Source organism: Bactrocera dorsalis, chromosome 3, assembly GCF_023373825.1.
Source record: "Bactrocera dorsalis isolate Fly_Bdor chromosome 3, ASM2337382v1, whole genome shotgun sequence".
Classification (NCBI taxonomy): Eukaryota; Metazoa; Arthropoda; class Insecta; order Diptera; family Tephritidae; genus Bactrocera; species Bactrocera dorsalis.
In genome coordinates, this window is record NC_064305.1 from 22,719,312 (window position 1) to 22,739,704 (window position 20,393).

At 37.6% G+C, this 20,393-nt stretch overlaps 1 protein-coding gene across 1 annotated transcript; it reads left to right on the forward strand.

Moving 5' to 3' along the window:
* Nucleotides 1–18,066: 18,066 nt before the first annotated feature.
* Nucleotides 18,067–19,944, forward strand: LOC125777310 (putative nuclease HARBI1). Its single transcript, XM_049451754.1, has 6 exons — nucleotides 18,067–18,168; nucleotides 18,244–18,359; nucleotides 18,435–18,470; nucleotides 18,535–18,846; nucleotides 18,917–19,187; nucleotides 19,276–19,944. The coding sequence occupies exons 3-6, from the start codon at nucleotides 18,457–18,459 to the stop codon at nucleotides 19,942–19,944; spliced, it is 1,266 nt and encodes a 421-aa protein (XP_049307711.1). The 5' UTR covers nucleotides 18,067–18,168; nucleotides 18,244–18,359; nucleotides 18,435–18,456.
* The last annotated feature ends 449 nt before the right edge of the window (nucleotides 19,945–20,393 follow it).

The following is a 20,393-nucleotide window of genomic DNA, read 5'->3' on the forward strand; positions in this document are numbered from 1 at the left end:
GAAAGCGAGCAGATTGTGGGCATGCTGTTTGATTATCGTGAGTTAAGGAATGAAACCCACGATGCACTTGAGTCATATGCAGATTCGCCGCCAGCTCCAATATTTCAACTAAAAGCGCATAAAAGTGTCTTCAGATTTCCAAGCACAAGTGCATAAAAGTGTTTTCAAATATTTCAACTAAAAGCGCATAAAAGTGTCTTCAGATTTCCAAGCACAAGTGCATAAAAGTGTTTTCCAATATTTCAACTAAAACCGCATAAAAGTGTCTTCAGATTTCCAAGCACAAGTGCATAAAAGTGTTTTCCAATATTTCAACTAAAACCGCATAAAAGTGTTTTCAAATTTTCAAATACATACATACATCAAAAGTGTGGTTGCTGCTAAATTCTCATTTTCATATACACACGTTCAAAGTGCGTGCTGATAATTTCCTAAATACATACATACGTGCAAAAGTGGCTTACAAACCACCCACAACTGGTGGTTACTAAGGGAAGTCAAAGGTGTCGGAATAATTGGACGTCTGGAAGAGGCTACAAAAGCAAGTGAGTAAACACAGAGATACGAATTACGAGTATACCATATATATTGAAAGCATTTGTGTTGCACCAACAACGCGTTTTCTTATACCCAAGACACACATGTAGTACATAATGTAGTATAATATAGAACCTATGTGTGTCATCAGTATTTCAGATTTTTGTTCCAAAGCAAATTGAGTTCCGTACTACAATAGCATACTACATACCATAGAAATTCAGTGGTGTTCTGCAATGTACTACGATGGATCGCATTCAACACACCCAAAGCTTTAAAGCTCATCCTGTCAAAATCATATGTTTTCGCTGCCAGCTGACAAAATAAAAAATAAATAAATTTATCAGTTGTGGCGGTAAGACAAAAAATATAGAGAAAGTCCAAAGAAATATATGTATATTGGGAATGCCGCAATAAGAAATATAATTGAAGTGTGGGCACAATTTGATTCCCAACTGCGTGGAGTTCACAAAAATAGCCACATTTACTCGGCAATGAGCACGCAACTTGTAAATGAACACGGTGTTTTCCTAGCGCCAGCCGAGCTGCGAACTCGAATTAATAATTTAACAAAGAAGTACAGGTTTGTAAATAATTATACAATAATAATAAGTATGTGCTAATTTAAACATATCAGACAGGAACGGAAGGCTGTGGGCCCAAGCGAAGGAGCTCCGTCTAATTGGGAATTCTACGACGGCATACACAAAATAATTAGCAGCTATAAATCAAATTTCACACACGAACTGGCCGACGAAAGCATTGAAAATGGTTTGCTTGAAATAGCAATTATTTTATTTTAATATTACAATTTCAATGTATGTATTATACAACTTTTATTCCACAGTTTCGGATCCATTAGACACATCGATGGCGGCATCTTCATTGTCAAATGAAAGTGGACCTGAAGAAGCACCATCAACTTCGTCGGCTGCAATAAAGAGAAAGAGGAATAGTGATGAAGACCCCAGCAGTCAAAGTCGCAGAGGAAAACCCATCGAAGCCGCCGAAGTCGCCTAAAGGAAAGAAAAAGGCAGTAACTTCGCAAAAGAAGGCTGAAAGGGATGAAACTAGGATGACCAATTTTAGAGCGCAAGCTAGCGAGAGAACAACCCAAGAGAATCGCGAAGCACCGTTCGAAAAGTTATTTTTCGGATATCGAAATTTGAACGAAGCTATAAAAAACATACAAATTCAACAAGTAAAAAGAACCATTATGCTTCCCATTTCAACACGCTCTTGGTGATTTTTTACAGATTTAATGGACATTTCTAAATTTAAAATAGCCCAAAAAGGAGACATAATTATAATTTATATCAAATACCATAAAATAGAACTGTTTAAATGAGTTAAGCCTCCCCCCTCCCTCAACCTGGGAAAAGCTGGCGCACTCTAAGGGAACACTGCGCAGTACACCACATCCGATGACACCATACTCAAACATCACCGCATAACACAACACCAACACAACTCACCACACCTATACATCAACTTCATCAACAAAAAGGATGGACAAATTTACAGCATACACATTCGTTTTCCGACACCCATCCCGCGCGTCGCAATTTTCACAAATAATTCATTACTCACTCCTCGCTGATACACATTCGTTTTATACATACATACGTTCGATCATACGCGGAGCCACGAAAATCCTTCCGCCTATCTCCCAGCGGTCCGGTATGCAACTTACCCGCTCCGTACCCCTACCGACATACTTTCGTCGTTTAAAAATAATTATATAAAATAATTAAATTAAAATATCATTTGTCATTTCTTATAAATTTAAGTACATTAAATAATTGTAAACCCAATAAATTGCATTAAATGATTTTGCATATTAAACGTCAGCATTTTTAGTAAACGGATGTTAAAGTGGTTGATACCTTTGAGTCCAAATTAAGGGCAATAGTTAATCAAGAACTAACATGTAAGTACTATGATGTAAGAGCCATAGCTCAATTAGATGGTAAGCTTATTATTGACCAGAACATAACATATTGTAACAATAATTTCTTTAATATTCAAAATTGTAAAACAGAAATTTCAAAAACCTATTGTAAACTAAATAAAAAAAACACATGTTTGTCAGAAATTTTAAACAAAAAACTAGGAAAATGTAATAAATCAAAAGAAAAAAAAAATGCAAATTGAAGAAATTAAACCAGGAGCGATATTAGTTTCAGGAAAAAAAAATTGTAGACAATCAAACAATGAATGGAACATATTTAATAACATTTGAAAATTATGCTGTCATAAATAATCAAACTTAGGAAAACATTGAAATAAAAATTTGGAATTATCTTAATAATAACCAAATAAATAATTTTGAAATTTTAGAATATATTGAAACAACTAATAAACTGTTAAAATTAGATAACACAAATATTTTAGCAGAACGGAACAGGAATATCGCAGTCCATTCATTTTTTCGTACATAATTTTAATCTTGGGAATACTTTTCATAACTTACTTAATACAAAAATCAGAAAAATCTCGCGAAATTCCCAAACCAATTGAAAATATGCAATTTCAAAAAATAACTTTTAATGCTCTTTTGGATCAAATCTATTATATTTTAGGAAGGGGGGAGTTAACGACAACCTCCGCTTAGCAACCTTACCATAACTGTAGATAAAATTGAATCTTTACGTTTTGCAATTACACTGTCTTATAAATTAAAAATCTTAATTAACGTTATTGATTATTTAAGAATTCGATATGCTTTTTCCGTTCGGAATCCAATAATCCATTCTTATCAAAACAATATCGCTCGCCCTCACAAGAAGGCATAACAAACAATAACAATTGTAAAGAAAACAGAACGCTTAACGTTCTGCTGGAATATGCTGAAACAGCTAATACTATGTATGTTCGGACCGACAACGAAAACATATTTTCGTGGGAAAAACTGGTTTTCGCAGGAAAACTTGTGTTTTCGTCCATGTAAAATCTGTCAAACGAAAACACGGTTTTCGCTGAAAACTACTTGAAAATTTACATTCCACTCATTATAATCGGTGCCTGCTCTAGTTTAATCGATTTTTTTGGAAGACATATTTTTTTCCGGCCCTAAATTGTCACTTCATATTTGTTTACATTCCATATAAAAAGACAGCTGTCACTTGATATTAATTTCAAAAATGGAAAAACAAAAATATAATAAAAGAAGTTGTTGGAGTGATAGGGCAGAATCCCTACTAATTGAATGGTGGCAGAGCAAAATAAGTGCTTTTCGCGGTCCTAGGAAAAACAACCACATAGTAAAGGAAATGGCAATGGAGTTGCAGCAACAAGGTCTGCATTTCACGGCGAGTGAAATAAAATCGAAAATGCACAATCTTTCACAGAGATATAGGTATGTAATTAAATAAAATTAAGGAAAAATAGAGTTTTTACATATATATCATGTTTTACAGGAAAGAGAAGACAGCAGTCGGGTCAACTGGCAGCTCTCCCTCGCAGTGGCCACTTTGTGATAAAATGAGAGCCGTACTGTTGCCGTACGTTAGCTACAACGCCGTGAGTTGTCGGTCCGAACGACTTACGTTCCACAACATACAAATGTGTTTTCAAAATGTTTTCAATGTCAGTCCGAACATAGTATAATATTGTAATTAACTCTTTCTTTGATCTGGATTTAATCAAGCTGATGCTTACACTTCAGCCTTAGCTCTAACTTTAAGTAAATAAGACCAAAATGTATAAATATAAGTATTTCGAAAATAAAGATTTGATTTGTATCTGGCAATCCACTAGAACCACACGTGTTCTTATTTCATCCGCGCGTTCGCGGATATAAAATATGTATATTTTTTTTTTAATTCCCTCGTCGCGGGAATTAATTCGCATGATCGCTGTCAAATCAAAGTTTGCCACTCTCCCTCTTAAACTTTTTTGTACAATTTAGTCTTAAGCTGATGAATGAAATAAACGGACGGGTGTTCAGTAAATTCTCGCGTTTTATTAAAAACATTTACAACGTTGACCTTAGGCTACCTAGCCCGGTAATTTATTGGACTCAAGTGTTGACAATACGTAAGTACTTATATATGTACATTTTACTAATTAATTTGAATTTTTTGTTGAAGTAGATCAAGTTGTAACTGAAACTTTTTTGGAAGTAGATACCTTAAAAAGACCGGAAATAAAAATATAAGACAAGCGGGAACACAAGCAATCTTCTTGACCGCCTTAATAGATTTCATTCAAATTTAAAGAAGGATTAAGAAGAAGACATATCGCAAAATACTCGCAAATATTTCTAATATTTTAGGTTAAATTTGATGATATTGATGAACTGTGGTACATTCATGACTATCATGGAATCTGGAAACAACAGAATAAAGCAACCTTGTCATTGGGTGAGCCCTTATGTCAAGGTAAGGAATGAGAAGGGGAGGTTTGTCACTGATTTTGAACTTGCGGAATGATCCAGCTCGTTTCGTCGAAAATTTTCGTATGCCACCATGTGTATTTGATGAGCTTTGAGAGATGCTGGAACCACATTTGCTTCCAAAGCGAAACAGTAGACCGATTCATCCCTACTGAAGCCAAGTTAGCAATTGTACTAGAGTATGTTATAAAAATATATAAGGTACTATGTTAGCACAAATAGAATTTGACCGCATTCTTTTTTTCAGGTACCTCGCTTCTGGAGATTTACAACGTCATATTGCCTCCTGCAGCGGTATTGTGTTTAAGGAAAGACCTGCCAGTGTCGGTTAAGGGCGACTTTTAAAAAGTGAACATCGCAGATTCATATGAATTCAAAAGAAAAACTATTTAGGGGAGAATTTATTGATCTATATGATACAATACGGATGTTTAAGAAGAATTACTGAAAAATCTGTTGAAGATATAAAAAAGGATTTAGGAAGAACACCTATTTCGTATTTATCACGGACGTCGACGCCTTATGTGGATGAAAACTCTTTCCAATCAAATTCTTCTTCAAACAAGTATTATGAACGACCCCGCATTCTATCTTCGACTGAAAATACACAACCAGTTTTTGGATCTAAAATTCAAATCATCCATTATGAACCGAAACAAGCGAATCGAATCAATCGTCAATTAGATAATATCTTATAGAAATTACAATCCGTTTGCTATCGTATGTCATAATGCCAATCACCGTATACGATTGACGTATCACGTAATTTTCTTTCGTATGTTTGTCGATCCTTTTACGGATGTAACGATTCAACCCTTGTTTATATAGATAAGGAAAGGTTCATCATTCTGACGAACTAAAAATATATTTTTTGTGTTTTTGTGATACAAGGAAATAATTGGCAGCCAACGTAGGACTGCGCAAATAAAAGCAAAGCAATCAAGAAAGGTACATAGTCCTTTTAAAATGGGAGAACCTGTGATAACCCCAAGGTGAGGTCGCAGCCCCAAATGCAACTCTGCAAAAATTATAGATATGGCAACTCGAAAACTGGATAAGCTGTCAGCTTGACGGACTACCATCTTTCTTTCGTCTTGGCGCATCATCACGGCTGCAAGGACGTCCTACCATTTTTGTCTATAAACTTATGTATCAGTTTTTATATTTAAATAAATCAAGTATTATTATGGGCATCCCACATATTGGTGACCCCGACAAAAGGTAAAATGACGGAAGAAGAAGCCGGAACCTTGAATGGCACAGGTGCAGTCACAATTCATTTCGAACGAGCCACAAAACGAAGTACCGCATAGTCGTGGCCGAAATCGAAAATAACGTGCTGGCCCAAATATCGTATGCGACATCATTCTCAATCCGCCGAACAGTGATTTGTATACCACACTAAAAAATCATCTAATAACGCAATTCGCGGACTCGGAACAAAAACGTGTAAAAAAGCTACTGCAAGAACAAGAGCTTGGTGATATGCGTCCATCGCAGCTCTTGAGCGAAATGCGAAGTTTAGCCGGCAGCGAGATTAACGATAACATATTAAAGAGCTGCAAAAATACATTTGCCACTAACATGCTTGCAAGCACTCCTAGTATTGTACTCTACTCAAAAGAGAATGCGAATGAACAGAATTCAAGGAAAAACTGAACACATATTTACAGTCTACAGTTATCGAAAATCTGAATATCATTCATAAAATTGCGCTCTTTTTATTCGTTCCTGCAAATAAACTTGTACCGTTCTCCGAAATAGACAAAACTTGTACTAGAAATAAATGTAAGCGGCTAATGGCAGAATTCACTGTAGATGCAATAAACAGTGAGTCGTATCCCACGCCGTCTTGTTCTACCGAAAATAGTATATTGTTTACGGATTTTGTACAACCAAGACAAACGCTTAATGTTGAAAATAAAATCGATAAAGAAATGCATAAGTACGAAAACACTGACGTCGATTTTTATGATGAATCATTTTAGAATAAAATATTGTAATAAATATTGTGAGAAATAGACAATTATATGATAATTCAGAACACGATTATACCATATACATTGAAAACATTTGTGTTGCACCAACAACGCGTTTTCTTACGTAAATCTGAAATTTTGATAATTAAAACTTTATTAGAACAATTAAAACAAACCCATTTTAGGCAAAAATGGGTATAAATGAATTACGAAACTTTGGAAATAGATAGCTGGTACACCAGACCATGACGACTTTGTAAAAATTAATGACAAATTGGACGAACTAATAATAAATAACAATAAACAATTCACAACAAATTCAGAAATTTTTAAAATAATAATAGAATTAACTGACACAGTAAATAATATTAAAGGTGATACCAAAAACAGGAAAATTAATTGTGGCAAACTGGCATCTCTGATCAGCTGACTTTATTTACATTTGAAAATGGAATCTGATGGAAGCAAAATTGTAAGTAAAATTAAAATACATATGTAATAAAAGTGTAAATGTAAATAAAATAATGCCAAATATATGTTTTAGACCAAACCAAAACGTGTACGCAAAGCACCGTACAGGAAATGGAGCAATGAGGAGCAACAGAAATACATACATACATCCGAGACAACCGTCCGATTGAAAAGCCGACAGCACAGGTGTATTATAAAAAATTTTTAGAGACACAAAATCTGCGGTTGGATTGGTCTTTAGTGAGGCTAAAGGCAAGGCACTTGCGCCAATGATATACAAAGGCACGAGCTTGGCAGAATTCGACGGGAGCAGGTGCCATGCAAGACGGCGAATCAACAGAAAGTAATTTGAAAATAAATTGTTTGGTATAAAATTATAATAAATTATATTTTAGGTATAATTTTGAGAACTTGTCCTTTTTTCTACGATTTGGAAGATATATTTGGCTACAAAGAGTTTCAATCCAATGCATTTGTTTTGGATACAGAGGACTTAGAAAACAACTCGACCTTACTTTGTGCGCTCACAGTTTAAATGTCAAATCTCGGGTAAAGTTGCCACATATGAAATTTCCCATAAACTGTGAATACAATAAATATTTTATACATGAACTGCAAAATTTAATAAATGCAATAACTTTTGGGAAAATTGGAATTTTAAATCCAACAAGTTTACATTTTGATGAACTAAAAAACATAACACGGTAAACACATTTCCAATACCGCAAGCAAATTAACAACTAATTTAACTTACCGCAATGTCTTCTAAGAATACCCAAACCAAGAAGACCCCAGAAACCGAAGTCGCAGAGTAAAACCCATCGAAGCCGCCGAAGTCGCCGAAATGAAAGAAAAAGGCAGTAACTTCGCAAAAGAAAGCTAAAAGAGATGAAACTAGTGTAAGGGTGGCAACCCTCTCCCGACTATCAACGCAGTTGATTGCAACACGGCGACGAGAATAGATACCGCGCACGAGTTCATACTCTAACTTAATATCAATATATGTATCTTTAAATTTCATTAATATCTTTTCATTAAATAAATAATTGGTTAAAAAGTGTTAGTAATTCATTTTCGGGAGCAAGGTACTATCCTAGGCTTTCGGAGCCCTTACAGGTCAGAAGTGAGACGAGTCTACGCATAAGACTGCGAAATTTCGCGAGTAACGGTTTGTTGAGACTCCGCTGGGCAAGCGTCGGTGCTCCGCTGGCATTCCGAGTATTTTGTTGAACGTTGAATTCAAATACAGTGGGCAGAACGTTAATTGTCCATTAGCGAAAAAGGGATAATCGAGTTATATCCCTGAACGGTAGCGAAAACATGTAAGCGTAAGTGTAACGACAACGTGCCACTTTAATGAACAAAACAAAACGATTTAATTCTAATTAGAATTCTGTGCAAAACAATCGAACAAACGTAAATAATCAATATGGCGGTAGTGAAAATCAGTAATCTGAAATTATCTGAAATAAAAGAATTACTTAGCGAAAGAGGTTTAGAAACGGAAGGGCATAAAAATGAACTAATTTTGCGACTAAGTGAAGCGGTTGGTGCGGACGTGATAGAATTCACACAAACGAATGTGCAAGATCAAATAAATGAGTTGCGCGAAATGTTTACCTCGGTGCTGCAGCTGATGCAGTCTAATTCGAATACGACAACGAGTGATAACGTGAATAACTTAAATTCGTTTGCGGAACAAGCACGTTTAGAATCACCTAGTACAAGGGTGACTAAAATTAATTATTCTGTAAAAGAAATTGCCGAAACGATACCAGACTTCGACCCAACATCCGAATCGTCAATCACGGTTGAGCAGTTTGTAGATAGAGTTAATGGTGCTATGAGTGCCTATAAGTGGGAAGAAAAGTGTTTGTTGTTGGCTGTTTATAGTCGACTCAAAGGCGCCGCGAAAATTTGGCTCAATTCGACAGACAAATTGTATTCCAATTGGAACGAACTTTCAACGAAGTTGTGCGAAGAGTTCAGCTGCATACCAGATGAAGCTGACATACACTACAAAATGAGTCAGGCAGTGCGTAAGCCAAATGAAAACTTATTAGACTATTGCTTTCGCGTGAGTGCATTAGGGAAACGATTTACATTGAGTGAGTCTGCAATTGTGAAATATGCTAGAGATGGGTTAAAACATCATGAACTACAAACGGCTATGGCAACTACTCGTTTTAAAACAATGCGTGAATTCCGTCAAGCAATAACAGATTATAGCAAAAACATTCCAACGCGTTCGGGTAAATATGAGAAACACATTGAAAGTGAGAAAAGCGTAAGTGTTAGCGATATAAATAAACAAGTAATTTGTTATAATTGTCAAGAAAAAGGACATTTTTCGAGTAAATGTCCTAAACCACAACGCAGGCGAAGATGCAATGATTGCGATAAAGTGCATCCTAGGGGTGAACCGGAAAATTGCGGAAAAAAGAAAACCGTAGTGAGAAAAACGAATATAGCGCGAGAAACAATAACGAATAACATTTTTGACCAATGTGTTGTTGTAAACGGTCAACAATTAATGGCATTTATTGATACGGGCAGTGAGTGCTGCATGGTCAGAGATACGGTAGCAAATAACTTAAAATGTGAAAAAGAAAAATGTGCATTAAAAATAAGTGGTTTTTGTGGTGGTATTATATACGCCCACGCGAAAATTCGTGTACAAATACAGATTGGAAACCTAAAGCGGGACGTTATATTATATGTCGTAGATGATCAACTCTTAACAGCAGATCTACTGCTGGGCCAAGACCTTTTTAATGATATGCGGGCTGTTATTGTAGATGGTCGTATAACTTTTGCAAGCGATAATAAATTTACTATCGATGATATAAAGAGCGGTATAAGCGAGTTAAGTGCTAAAAATGATTTAGTTGAACTGTTGAATAGTTACGGTGATATTTTTGCAACAAACATGAATGAAATAGGCAAAACCGATTTAGTGGAGATGTCCATAGATCTTGATACTGACGTTCCTATCGCGCAGAAACCATTTCGGGTTCCTGAACCTAAAAAGAAAATCGTCGCGGAAATGATTAACGAACTATTAGCGTGTAATATTATTACAAAATCGAATTCTGAATATGCGAGTCCAATGATTCTAGTTAAAAAGAAAAACGGTAGCGAGCGTTTATGCGTTGATTTTAGACGATTGAATCTACATATGCGTAAAGAAGTTTTTCCAATGCCAAACATTGAGGAACAGTTGCAAATCGCAAAGCAATACGTGTATTTTACTGTGCTCGACTTAAATAGTGGGTATTACCAAATATCAATTGCGAAAGATAGTCAAAAATATACTGCTTTCGTAACAACGGAAGGGTTGTTCGAATTTAAACGAATGCCCTTTGGACTTAAAAATGCGCCAGTCGTATTTTCGCGATTAATTGCCAAAATTAAAGAGCGTGTTAAGAGTGACGATATGATGAACTATATGGACGATATATTAATCGGAAGTCAAACGGTAAACGAAATGTATGAAAAATTACATCGAGTGTTGAGTGCTCTTCGCGACGCAAACGTAACGTTAAATATACAAAAATGCGAGTTTTTGAAAAACAGTATACAATTTCTGGGTCATGAGTTGACGCCTGACGGTATTGCGCCAGGACTAGTTAAAACCCTTTCGATACGAGATTACAAAACGCCAACAAGTGTAGTCAAAGTTCGGCAGTTTCTCGGTCTGAGCGGGTACTTTCGTAAATTCGTGCCAGCCTATGCGTTGATAGCCGCCCCGCTAAATCGTTTACTTCATAAAAACGAACCATTCATATGGGCAGAAGATCAAGAAAGTGCGTTTAATAAACTAAAAACAATTTTAGCGTCTCGGCCAGTGATGACTGCATTCCGGGTTGATGCACAACACCAAGTACATACTGACGCGAGTTCGATCGGTCTGGCCGGCGTTCTATTGCAAAAAGAAAACGAAGACTGGAAACCAGTCATATACTATAGTCGCGCGACTACGGACGCGGAAAAACATTATCATAGCTACGAGCTCGAAACGCTCGCGGTTGTCGAATCCATCGAAAGATTTAGATACTATATTTACGGTAAAAAAATAAAATTGATTACTGACTGTAACGCTATAAAAACAACAATGAAGAAACGTGAGTTAGTGCCGCGAATCGCTAGGTGGTGGTTGCGTATTCAGGACTATGATCTTGAAATTGAACATCGTAGTGGGCAGCGAATGGCGCATGTAGATGCATTAAGTCGATTTCCTGTTGAAGCATCACACGATATTGAAACAGCATCGCTACGAACCGACAAGGTAAAGATTTCTGAAGAAGATTGGCTGTTTGGCATGCAGTTGCAGGATGAACACACCAGAGAAATAGTCGACAAAATACGGCGAGGCGATAAAGCTACAACGAAAGATTTTACCCTCAAAAACGGTAGGTTGTTCAAAGTAGTTAGTGGAAGACACGTCTGGGTAGTTCCAAAAGCTTTACGCTGGCAAGTTGTGCACAATGCGCATGACAAAGCTGGACATCTCGGTTTAGATAAAACGCTCCAACGTATAGGTGAGCATATGTGGTTTGCTCGTATGCGAAATTTCGTAAAGTCGTATATTAAATCATGTATCGAATGTGCTTACAACAAAACTCCTGGTGGCAAGAAAGAAGGCGAGCTTCACGTAGGCGATGTAGAACCTATTCCATTTAGAACCGTACATGTGGATCACCTTGGTCCATTTCCGAAGAGCGCAAAACGCAATGAGCACATACTTGTTATAATCGACGCATTTACGCGCTTTGTTGTCATACGGGCGGTTAAAAGTACAGCGACAAAACACGTTATCGACGTATTCAACGAAATTAGCAGCTTCTTAGGTATGCCCGAACGTATCATATCTGATCGTGGGACGGCGTATACCTCCAAAGACTTTGAGCGGTTTTGTAAGGAGAACAGCATTAAACACATCTCTAATGCTGTGAGAACACCTCGAGCTAATGGAATGGTCGAGCGTTGTAATCGAACCATTCTATCAATGCTCTTACCATCAGTAAACAACGATAAATGCTGGGATGAATCGCTTCGAACCATCCAGTGGTCAATCAACAGTATGAGAAATAAGACAACGTCGCGAACACCTCAAGAGTTACTCTTCGGTTTTCAACCACGCGATATACTCCAAAATAAGATCGTCCTTGTAATGCAACACGACGATACATCATACGATAATTTAAACGAACTCCGAGCGGCAGCAGCAGAACGTATAACAGAAGAACGCTTCAAAGCTAAACAACGATTCGATAAAAAGCACGCATCACCAACCAAATATAGCATCAACGATTTGGTTGTCGTCGAACATGAGGCGCCAGGTACAGGTTCGTCACGCAAATTGGAACCACGGTACAAAGGCCCATTTGAAATTACCCAAGTACTAAACCATGATCGTTACGTGGTGCAGGATATTCCTGGGTTCCAACGAACGCAACGTCAATACTCCTCCGTATACGCTAGCGATAAAATGAAACCGTGGTGCTCGTTACCACAAATGTATGATGACTACGAAACCAGCGATGTCGAAATTAGCGAAGATCCATCGGCAGCGGAGCGAGGTCGCTCCGAAGTTTCACGAAAGGCCGAACTGTAAGGGTGGCAACCCTCTCCCGACTATCAACGCAGTTGATTGCATCACGGCGACGAGAATAGATACCCACGCGCACGAGTTCATACTCTAACTTAATATCAATATATGTATCTTTAAATTTCATTAATATCTTTTCATTAAATAAATAATTGGTTAAAAAGTGTTAGTAATTCATTTTCGGGAGCAAGGTACTATCCTAGGCTTTCGGAGCCCTTACACTAGGATGACCAAAGACTTACATAACTTATATGATAAGCCGCTTCAATCATCGCTTTTTAATATTTACCGTGCCGAAAATCTCAGTTTTAACAAAACACCGAATCACCATACGCTTGACGAAGTAACATCAAAAGTTATATGCTTCTACACCAGATCGTCTTATACATATATTTGTGCCACTCATAGCAGATCATGTCGCAGAACAATCTCAATTACATCGTCGACCCCATTAATGATGACATCGCATCCTCACAAACTATTTATGTGATGCAACCAAGTCTAAGCACAACAACAACTTCTTTGGATAGTGCAACGTCGTCGGGTAAGATATTTATTTTTAAAGGATACTTTTAACATAACACCGCAACACTTTTCTCATATTTGTTTTATATTTTTTTCGGCAGCAATTCAATCAGTAATCATCGACGCATGTCAAAAGGCTGTTGAAAAGGTGGAGGAAAAAAATAAGCTAATATTGTTGCGCCTAACAGAAAACGTTGAGGGGATGCGCAAAGAAATCATTGATCTTAAAAAAGCGGTATCACATAATAACGCTACTATAATACCAAGCAAGCCGTATGCTAATATTGAAGACTTCCTCAATTTTGAGAAAACTATTCTGGAAGATATAGATAAATTCTCCTTGCTGGTAAGAATTTAAATTTGAAATATCCGGTGACTGTATACTGATGTCGATTTTATTTATATTTTTAGAAGGCAGATCTAAAAAGATGGTCAACATCCAATTCGAGAAAATTTGTTACGAAAGCGTGGTCGAAGATTATGACTGACAACGTTGCTGAGAGCTTTTCCTGGCGAGGAACTGCAGATAAGAAGTGCATTTTACTGGCGTAAGGGTAGTAAAGTCTGAGGGATCTTGCGAGAGTGCAGCGAGAGGCCATGAGTTCAGAACGGCTTCAATTCTAATTAAGAGGGTCGTGAATTCTTCGTAATTAAATTTGTGGTTGCCAGCTATCTTTTTAAAATGAGATTTGAAGCTTTTTACGGCAGATTCCCATAAGCCACCCATATGTGGAGCGCTTGGGGGGATAAACTGCCGTCGAAATTTACCAAAACTTTAAAATTATAGCTGAAATGGCGTCTTATAATAACAATACTAGCGGCGGAAAACCACGCAATCAACAACAACAACAACAACCCCGAGGGTCACGGTCTCCTAGACCGCGGGATTACGAAAGGATGAATAGCTTCAACATGGGCAAGCGAGAAGGTACCTGGTATAATGAAATGCAAATTCAAGACCGGTACAACGAAGCTATGGCTAGAGGCCAAGAACAACGGCAACAACGACCCCAACAAAGAAGGCCCCAGCAACGAAGGAATAACAACGCTGGACTTGCCCCCCCACCTGTGGCAACGACTGAAACGCCGCCTAAGGATGAGCCACTTTATGAAGGCTCCATATCTGCGTCCTGTCCTGTGACAACGACACTTAGTCACAATATAGAATATTCTAGCCTACTCACAATAATTGAAGAGTTCTGGAAAGTAGCCGTACGGGAAAACAGCCTCTTCGAACGCAAAGTTCCACTGTGCATGTTCACGCACGTGATGGTCGGCATATTACAGCTACGAATCGCCCAGCACCAACGATTCGATAACGGCGACAGTCTCTTTCAATTTATAGACTTGAAAGCTGCATTCGGCGATGCCGAATATAAGGTACCCAAAGTTCTTATGGACTACTTCGATGCGATATGTACTGGCGTTACGCCCACTGGGGAAAAGATACGAATTAATCAACCCCGCAATTCAATTCCGCAGGGACCTGTAAATGAAACAGCGGATTATGCAAGTGCTTCTGCAGGTACGTTTGGAATACCAACTGCCAATAACCACAATCTGTATGAGTGTTATATTTCTCCGTACATAACTCACAGATTGATAGAGCGAACGATAGAAGCATCAGTCGACCGCAATTTCGGCGACTGGAACCCGTTTCCACACGGATGGATCCCCAATGATGCTAGGGTCACACAAAATCTATTAGGCTACCGACCCCCGAGACAAATACATAGTGACGCAATTTCAGTCTTGCGCAATCTCAATTTCCTAGATGACGATACATTCCTAGGACGCATCCGTTATTCATCAGCTGCTACCAACCAAGTTGCAAAGTGCCTCGAAAATATTAAGTCAATTGAAATGGTACCCTTTGACTTCAAACCGAAAGAATCAATATCTATCTTCGGTTTTAAAGATTATGACTGCAACAAGATTGATGAAGAGATGCCAATAGCATCAATAAGTACAAATGTAAAAACGCCGTACGCTCTCGGCGCCCCAATGGCTTTTAAGAGCCAAATGCAAGGATTCAAAGTAAGAAGAACATTAAGGAATCCAGGTTATATGATATTAAAGCCCGATGGTGATCCGTATGAAGGATGGACACAGACAATAAATTACAATTTTGAAATGAAGGGCGAATTTAGACCAAGGAATCTAACTGCCGACAAGATGAGCTTAAGAGAGGCCGCTCATATATGTACCGCCGCAACAGGAAAAATGGAAGGCGATGTATCCACGTTTATAACCCGTGGATTGAAGAAGGAGAAGTAGGTGCAAGTGGCTTAGCCACTACTGGAAAATCCGGCTCGAAGGACCAAATGTAAATCTTGTGCACTCACCTTTTGGGGTTTTGAAATCACAAAATAAAGTCGCGGAAGAAAATGCTAACTAGCTTATCCGTGAGGGTGAGTAGATACCAAACAGCCGTTTATTTTCACTCCAAAAAAACCAAACGATTTTACACTGGTTATACGTATTAAAAATAGTGCAGATTAATATTGAATAATTGTATTAATAAATTGTATTGGATTAGAAATTTTTTAAATAAAGGAAGTTTTTGAAAAATAGGTACATAGCTAAAATCTAGAAATAACAAATTGGCTTGTACAGCCTATAAAATTAAATATTACTGAAGCTGTGATTCACCACCCTCGGGGGGACCCTCCAGGTAAAACATAAAAAAAACACTGCGATTCACCACCCAAGGGACCCTCCAGTGATTTATCAACTAAACAAAAATCTAAAAGGATAAATTAATTATAAAAAATAAAAAGTAGATAATAACAACAAAAGAAAATGGCAAATCCAAATAACTTAATCAGACCACCCGTGTTAGGGAATAACACAACTCCCCCACCTGCCCAACAAATTTCCCCAGACTTGGCAAACATGATACGAGCTATGGTTTCCCAGGCTATAGAAGCCAGTGGACCAGAGCTAGTCAGGACTACTCTAGGCAATAACAATAACCCTATTATAAAAGATCAGACCATAGAAGAGCAATATAGGAATAATATGGCTGAAATGGATAAAGTCCCCGATGTCGTACGATCCTTAAGAGAATTCTCAGGAATCGCCTCTGAGTTCAGCTCATGGAAAAAAAGTGTCGAGCGAATTATAAAGATATATGAACCCTCAAAGGGCACCCCAAAATTTTTCGGAATTCTAAATGTAATCCGGAACAAAATTGTTGGAAAAACGGACATAGCGTTAGAATCATATAACACCCCCTTGGATTGGACAGCCATCTCCCGTTGTCTGACCACCCACTATGCCGATAAACGCGACATAGGCACTCTAGAATATCAAATGACGTGCCTTATTCAGGGAAGGAGCTCTATAAACGAATTTTATCAGAAGGTTTATAGTCAATTATCCCTAATACTTAACAAAATAGGAGGCGTGGAAATTGGCGAGGAGGCAGTCCATCTACTAACGGACAACTACCGTGCCAAGGCCCTGGATACCTTTGTGAGAGGGCTTTCCGGTGACCTCCCGAGGCTTCTGGGTATAAAAGAACCCAAGACTTTACCAGAGGGACTACACCTTTGTCTAAAGCTGGAAAATCAAAGCTTTAGAGCACACCATGCCAGCAACCAAGTGTTAAATGCACCATCAGTCCCCAGACATCAAAGTTTCAATTCTTTCATTCCTAGACAACAACCCCCCATGGAAAGGCAGGTACAACCATTAAACTCACGATTTCCCGAATCAAGATTCTATCCCGAATTAGCCCATATACCTCACCCTCAGCAAACTTATCGCCAACCAAATTTGAGTCCCCATAGCTCCCAGCAATATCAAAATTCAAATTCGAATCCACACAATAGCTACCAACAACAAAACTCCTATAACCACTCTAGATATCCATATAACCAACAACCAAACTATCCTCCCCCAAGGCCACCTAAACCTCCTCAACCCATGGACGTGGATGAAAGCGTCAGAACAAGAGCGGTAAATTATGTGAACCGCCCTAAGCCCCAAGAAACTGGCAAACAACCATTGAATGCATCCATGATCAACCACCCCCCAGCGAAAGCTCAAAGGAGCTTTCATATAGACACGGACGAAACAACTTACGATCCATACCATGAAGACCAACATTATGACCAATACGACAACACCCAACAAACAGCTTACAGTCAGGAAACAGCTTACAATAATGTAGACAAAGAACCATATGACCTAACGGACGTACATTTTTTAGAGCTTCGTTGCCCTATTTTCGATGCAAAACGAAGAGCGGCGAAATACATAACATATTGGTGGATACAGGATCTAACAAAAACTATATCCAATCCGGTCTAGTTAAAAACGCAAAAGAAAACGATAACCCCTTTTTCGCCAACTCAGTTGGAGGAAAAATAAAAATTACACAACACACATTTTTAAATCTTTTCAACTTGGAAAATTGCAGACTCAAATTCTTTCTACTACCCACACTTAAGACTTTCCATGCTATAGGTTAGGTTCCAGCTCTAAAGTAAATGCTGAAGAAATTATTGATATTATTTCTTTTGTGTGAAATAGTAGTTAGCAAGAAATTTTGACATTTCATATCGCACCGTGAATGTTAAAAAGTAAAAGAAGAAGAGTGTGAAAATTAATCAAACGTAAAAGATATTTGAGGAAAGCAATTGGTAAGTTTCCTTTTATGTACCTATATTTAATTTATTTAAAAATATCATGATTAATGATTATTATTTATTTTACAGGTGGTCAAGTGAAAAACTAATAAAACGGAATAGAAATTTGAGCAGGAGTAATTGTGTATGTGTATAAAAAAGCAAAGAGTTATTCAAACGTAAAAGATATTAGAGCAAAGCAATTGGTAAGTTTCCTTTTATGTACCTATATTTAATTTATTTAAAAATATCATGATTAATGATTATTATTTATTTTACAGGTGGTCATTTTTAGTATCCATAATGGAAGACGAAGAGTAGATTTTATATAATATTTTACCAAATTATAGTGTCTATACAAATGTATTTCTTATATTTTAGGTTAAATCTTATGATGTTGTTGAACTGTGGCGCTTTCATGACCATCATAGAGTCTGGAAAAACCAAATTAAGACGCAGGAGACCCTGTCATTGGGTGAGCCCTTATCTCAAGGCGAGAAATGAGAAGGGGAGGTTTTTCACCGACTTCAAAAACTTACGGAACGATCCAACTCGTTTCATCGAAAATTTTCGTATGCCACCAAGTGTATTTGATGAGCTTTGGGAAATACTGGAACCACATCTGCTTCCAAAGCGGAATACTAGACCGAACGATTTCATTCCTACTAAAGCTAAGTTAGCAATTGTACTAGAGTATGTTATAAAAAAAGATACTATATTAGCACAAATAGGATTTAACCGCTATGATTTTTCTTTTTTTCAGGTACCTGGCTTCTGGAGATATACAACGCCATATTGCCTCCTGCTATCGTATTAGCAAGCAGCACTTTGGTAGAATCGTGTCCGATGTGTGTAAGGGAATATGCAGCGTATTGAAAAATGAAATTCCAGATTGGACAGAACACTCGTTGTTGGAGATATCGAATTGCTTTCGAACACAATGGAATTTTCCGAACTGCGTCGGGGCTATCGATGGCAAACACATAGCTATCAAAGCCCCACCAAAATCTGGAAGCATATTTTATAATTACAAAGTAAGTGAATACGTACATATACATATATGTAGATTATAATACCCTCGTGCGGTAGTTAATAATTTTTATTAATATGTTTTTATTATAGGGATTCCATTCTATTGTGTTGATGGCCACATGTGATGCCAATTATAAATTCACATACGTCGATGTTGGTGCTTACGGAAGCGAAGGAGACTCCAATATTATGAAGAATTCGAGATTTGGTATCAGCATACTTAATGACAGCTGCCAATTTCCGGCCGATGGCTTTATTGATGGCAAAAAAGTACCCTACTTCATTGTAGGAGACGACGCATTCCCACTGTGCAAACGTATTATAAAGCCTTACAACAGCAAACACCTTTCCAAAGAGGAACAAATTTTCAATTACCGTTTAAGTAGAGCAAGACGGTGTATTGAAAACGCGTTTGGAATTTTGAGTGCAAAATGGCTTTGCCTCAGAAAGGTATTATTTTGTCATCCGGATCGGGCACGATCGATTGTTTCAGCATGCTGCCTGCTTCATAACTTCCTCATCAATAAATGTGGACAAACTTATAATCCCCCTATCTTCTCTGGATTCGAGGGCATCGATGGATTCTGGGAATCAGGAGAATGGGAGACTATACAACAACAAGAAGGCCCTTTAAATGATTTAGGTACCTACCGGGGAAGAGCATCAGATTATGGAAAATATGTACGAAATGTCTTAAAAGATTATGTAAATTCTACATCTGGATCTGTTCCATGGCAAAATAATGCAACATTTCTTTGAATTTTTAAATATTTATGTTTATTTATAAAAACAATAATTGGTATTTATTTTATGTAAACCATGTATATATGTTTTTTATAAAAAGAAGTTTGATGTTTCCAAATTTCGAGTTTATTTATATACCATACCCTACCAGCCTTAAACAAGAGGTAGAAGACCAAGTAAACAAATCATTGGAAGACGGAATCATCCGAAAATCAAGGTCACCCTACAACTCACCTGTCTGGATCGTACCCAAAAAGAACGACGCTTCAGGCGAAAAAAAGTTCCGAATGGTTATCGATTACAGAAAACTAAATACGGTCACAATTGCAGATAGGTACCCAATACCAGAAATAAATGAGGTTCTCTCTCAACTAGGAGAAAACCGAATTTTCTCTGTAATTGACTTAAAAAGCGGTTTCCATCAAATTCCTCTTAAGGAATCTGACGTGGAAAAGACAGCTTTT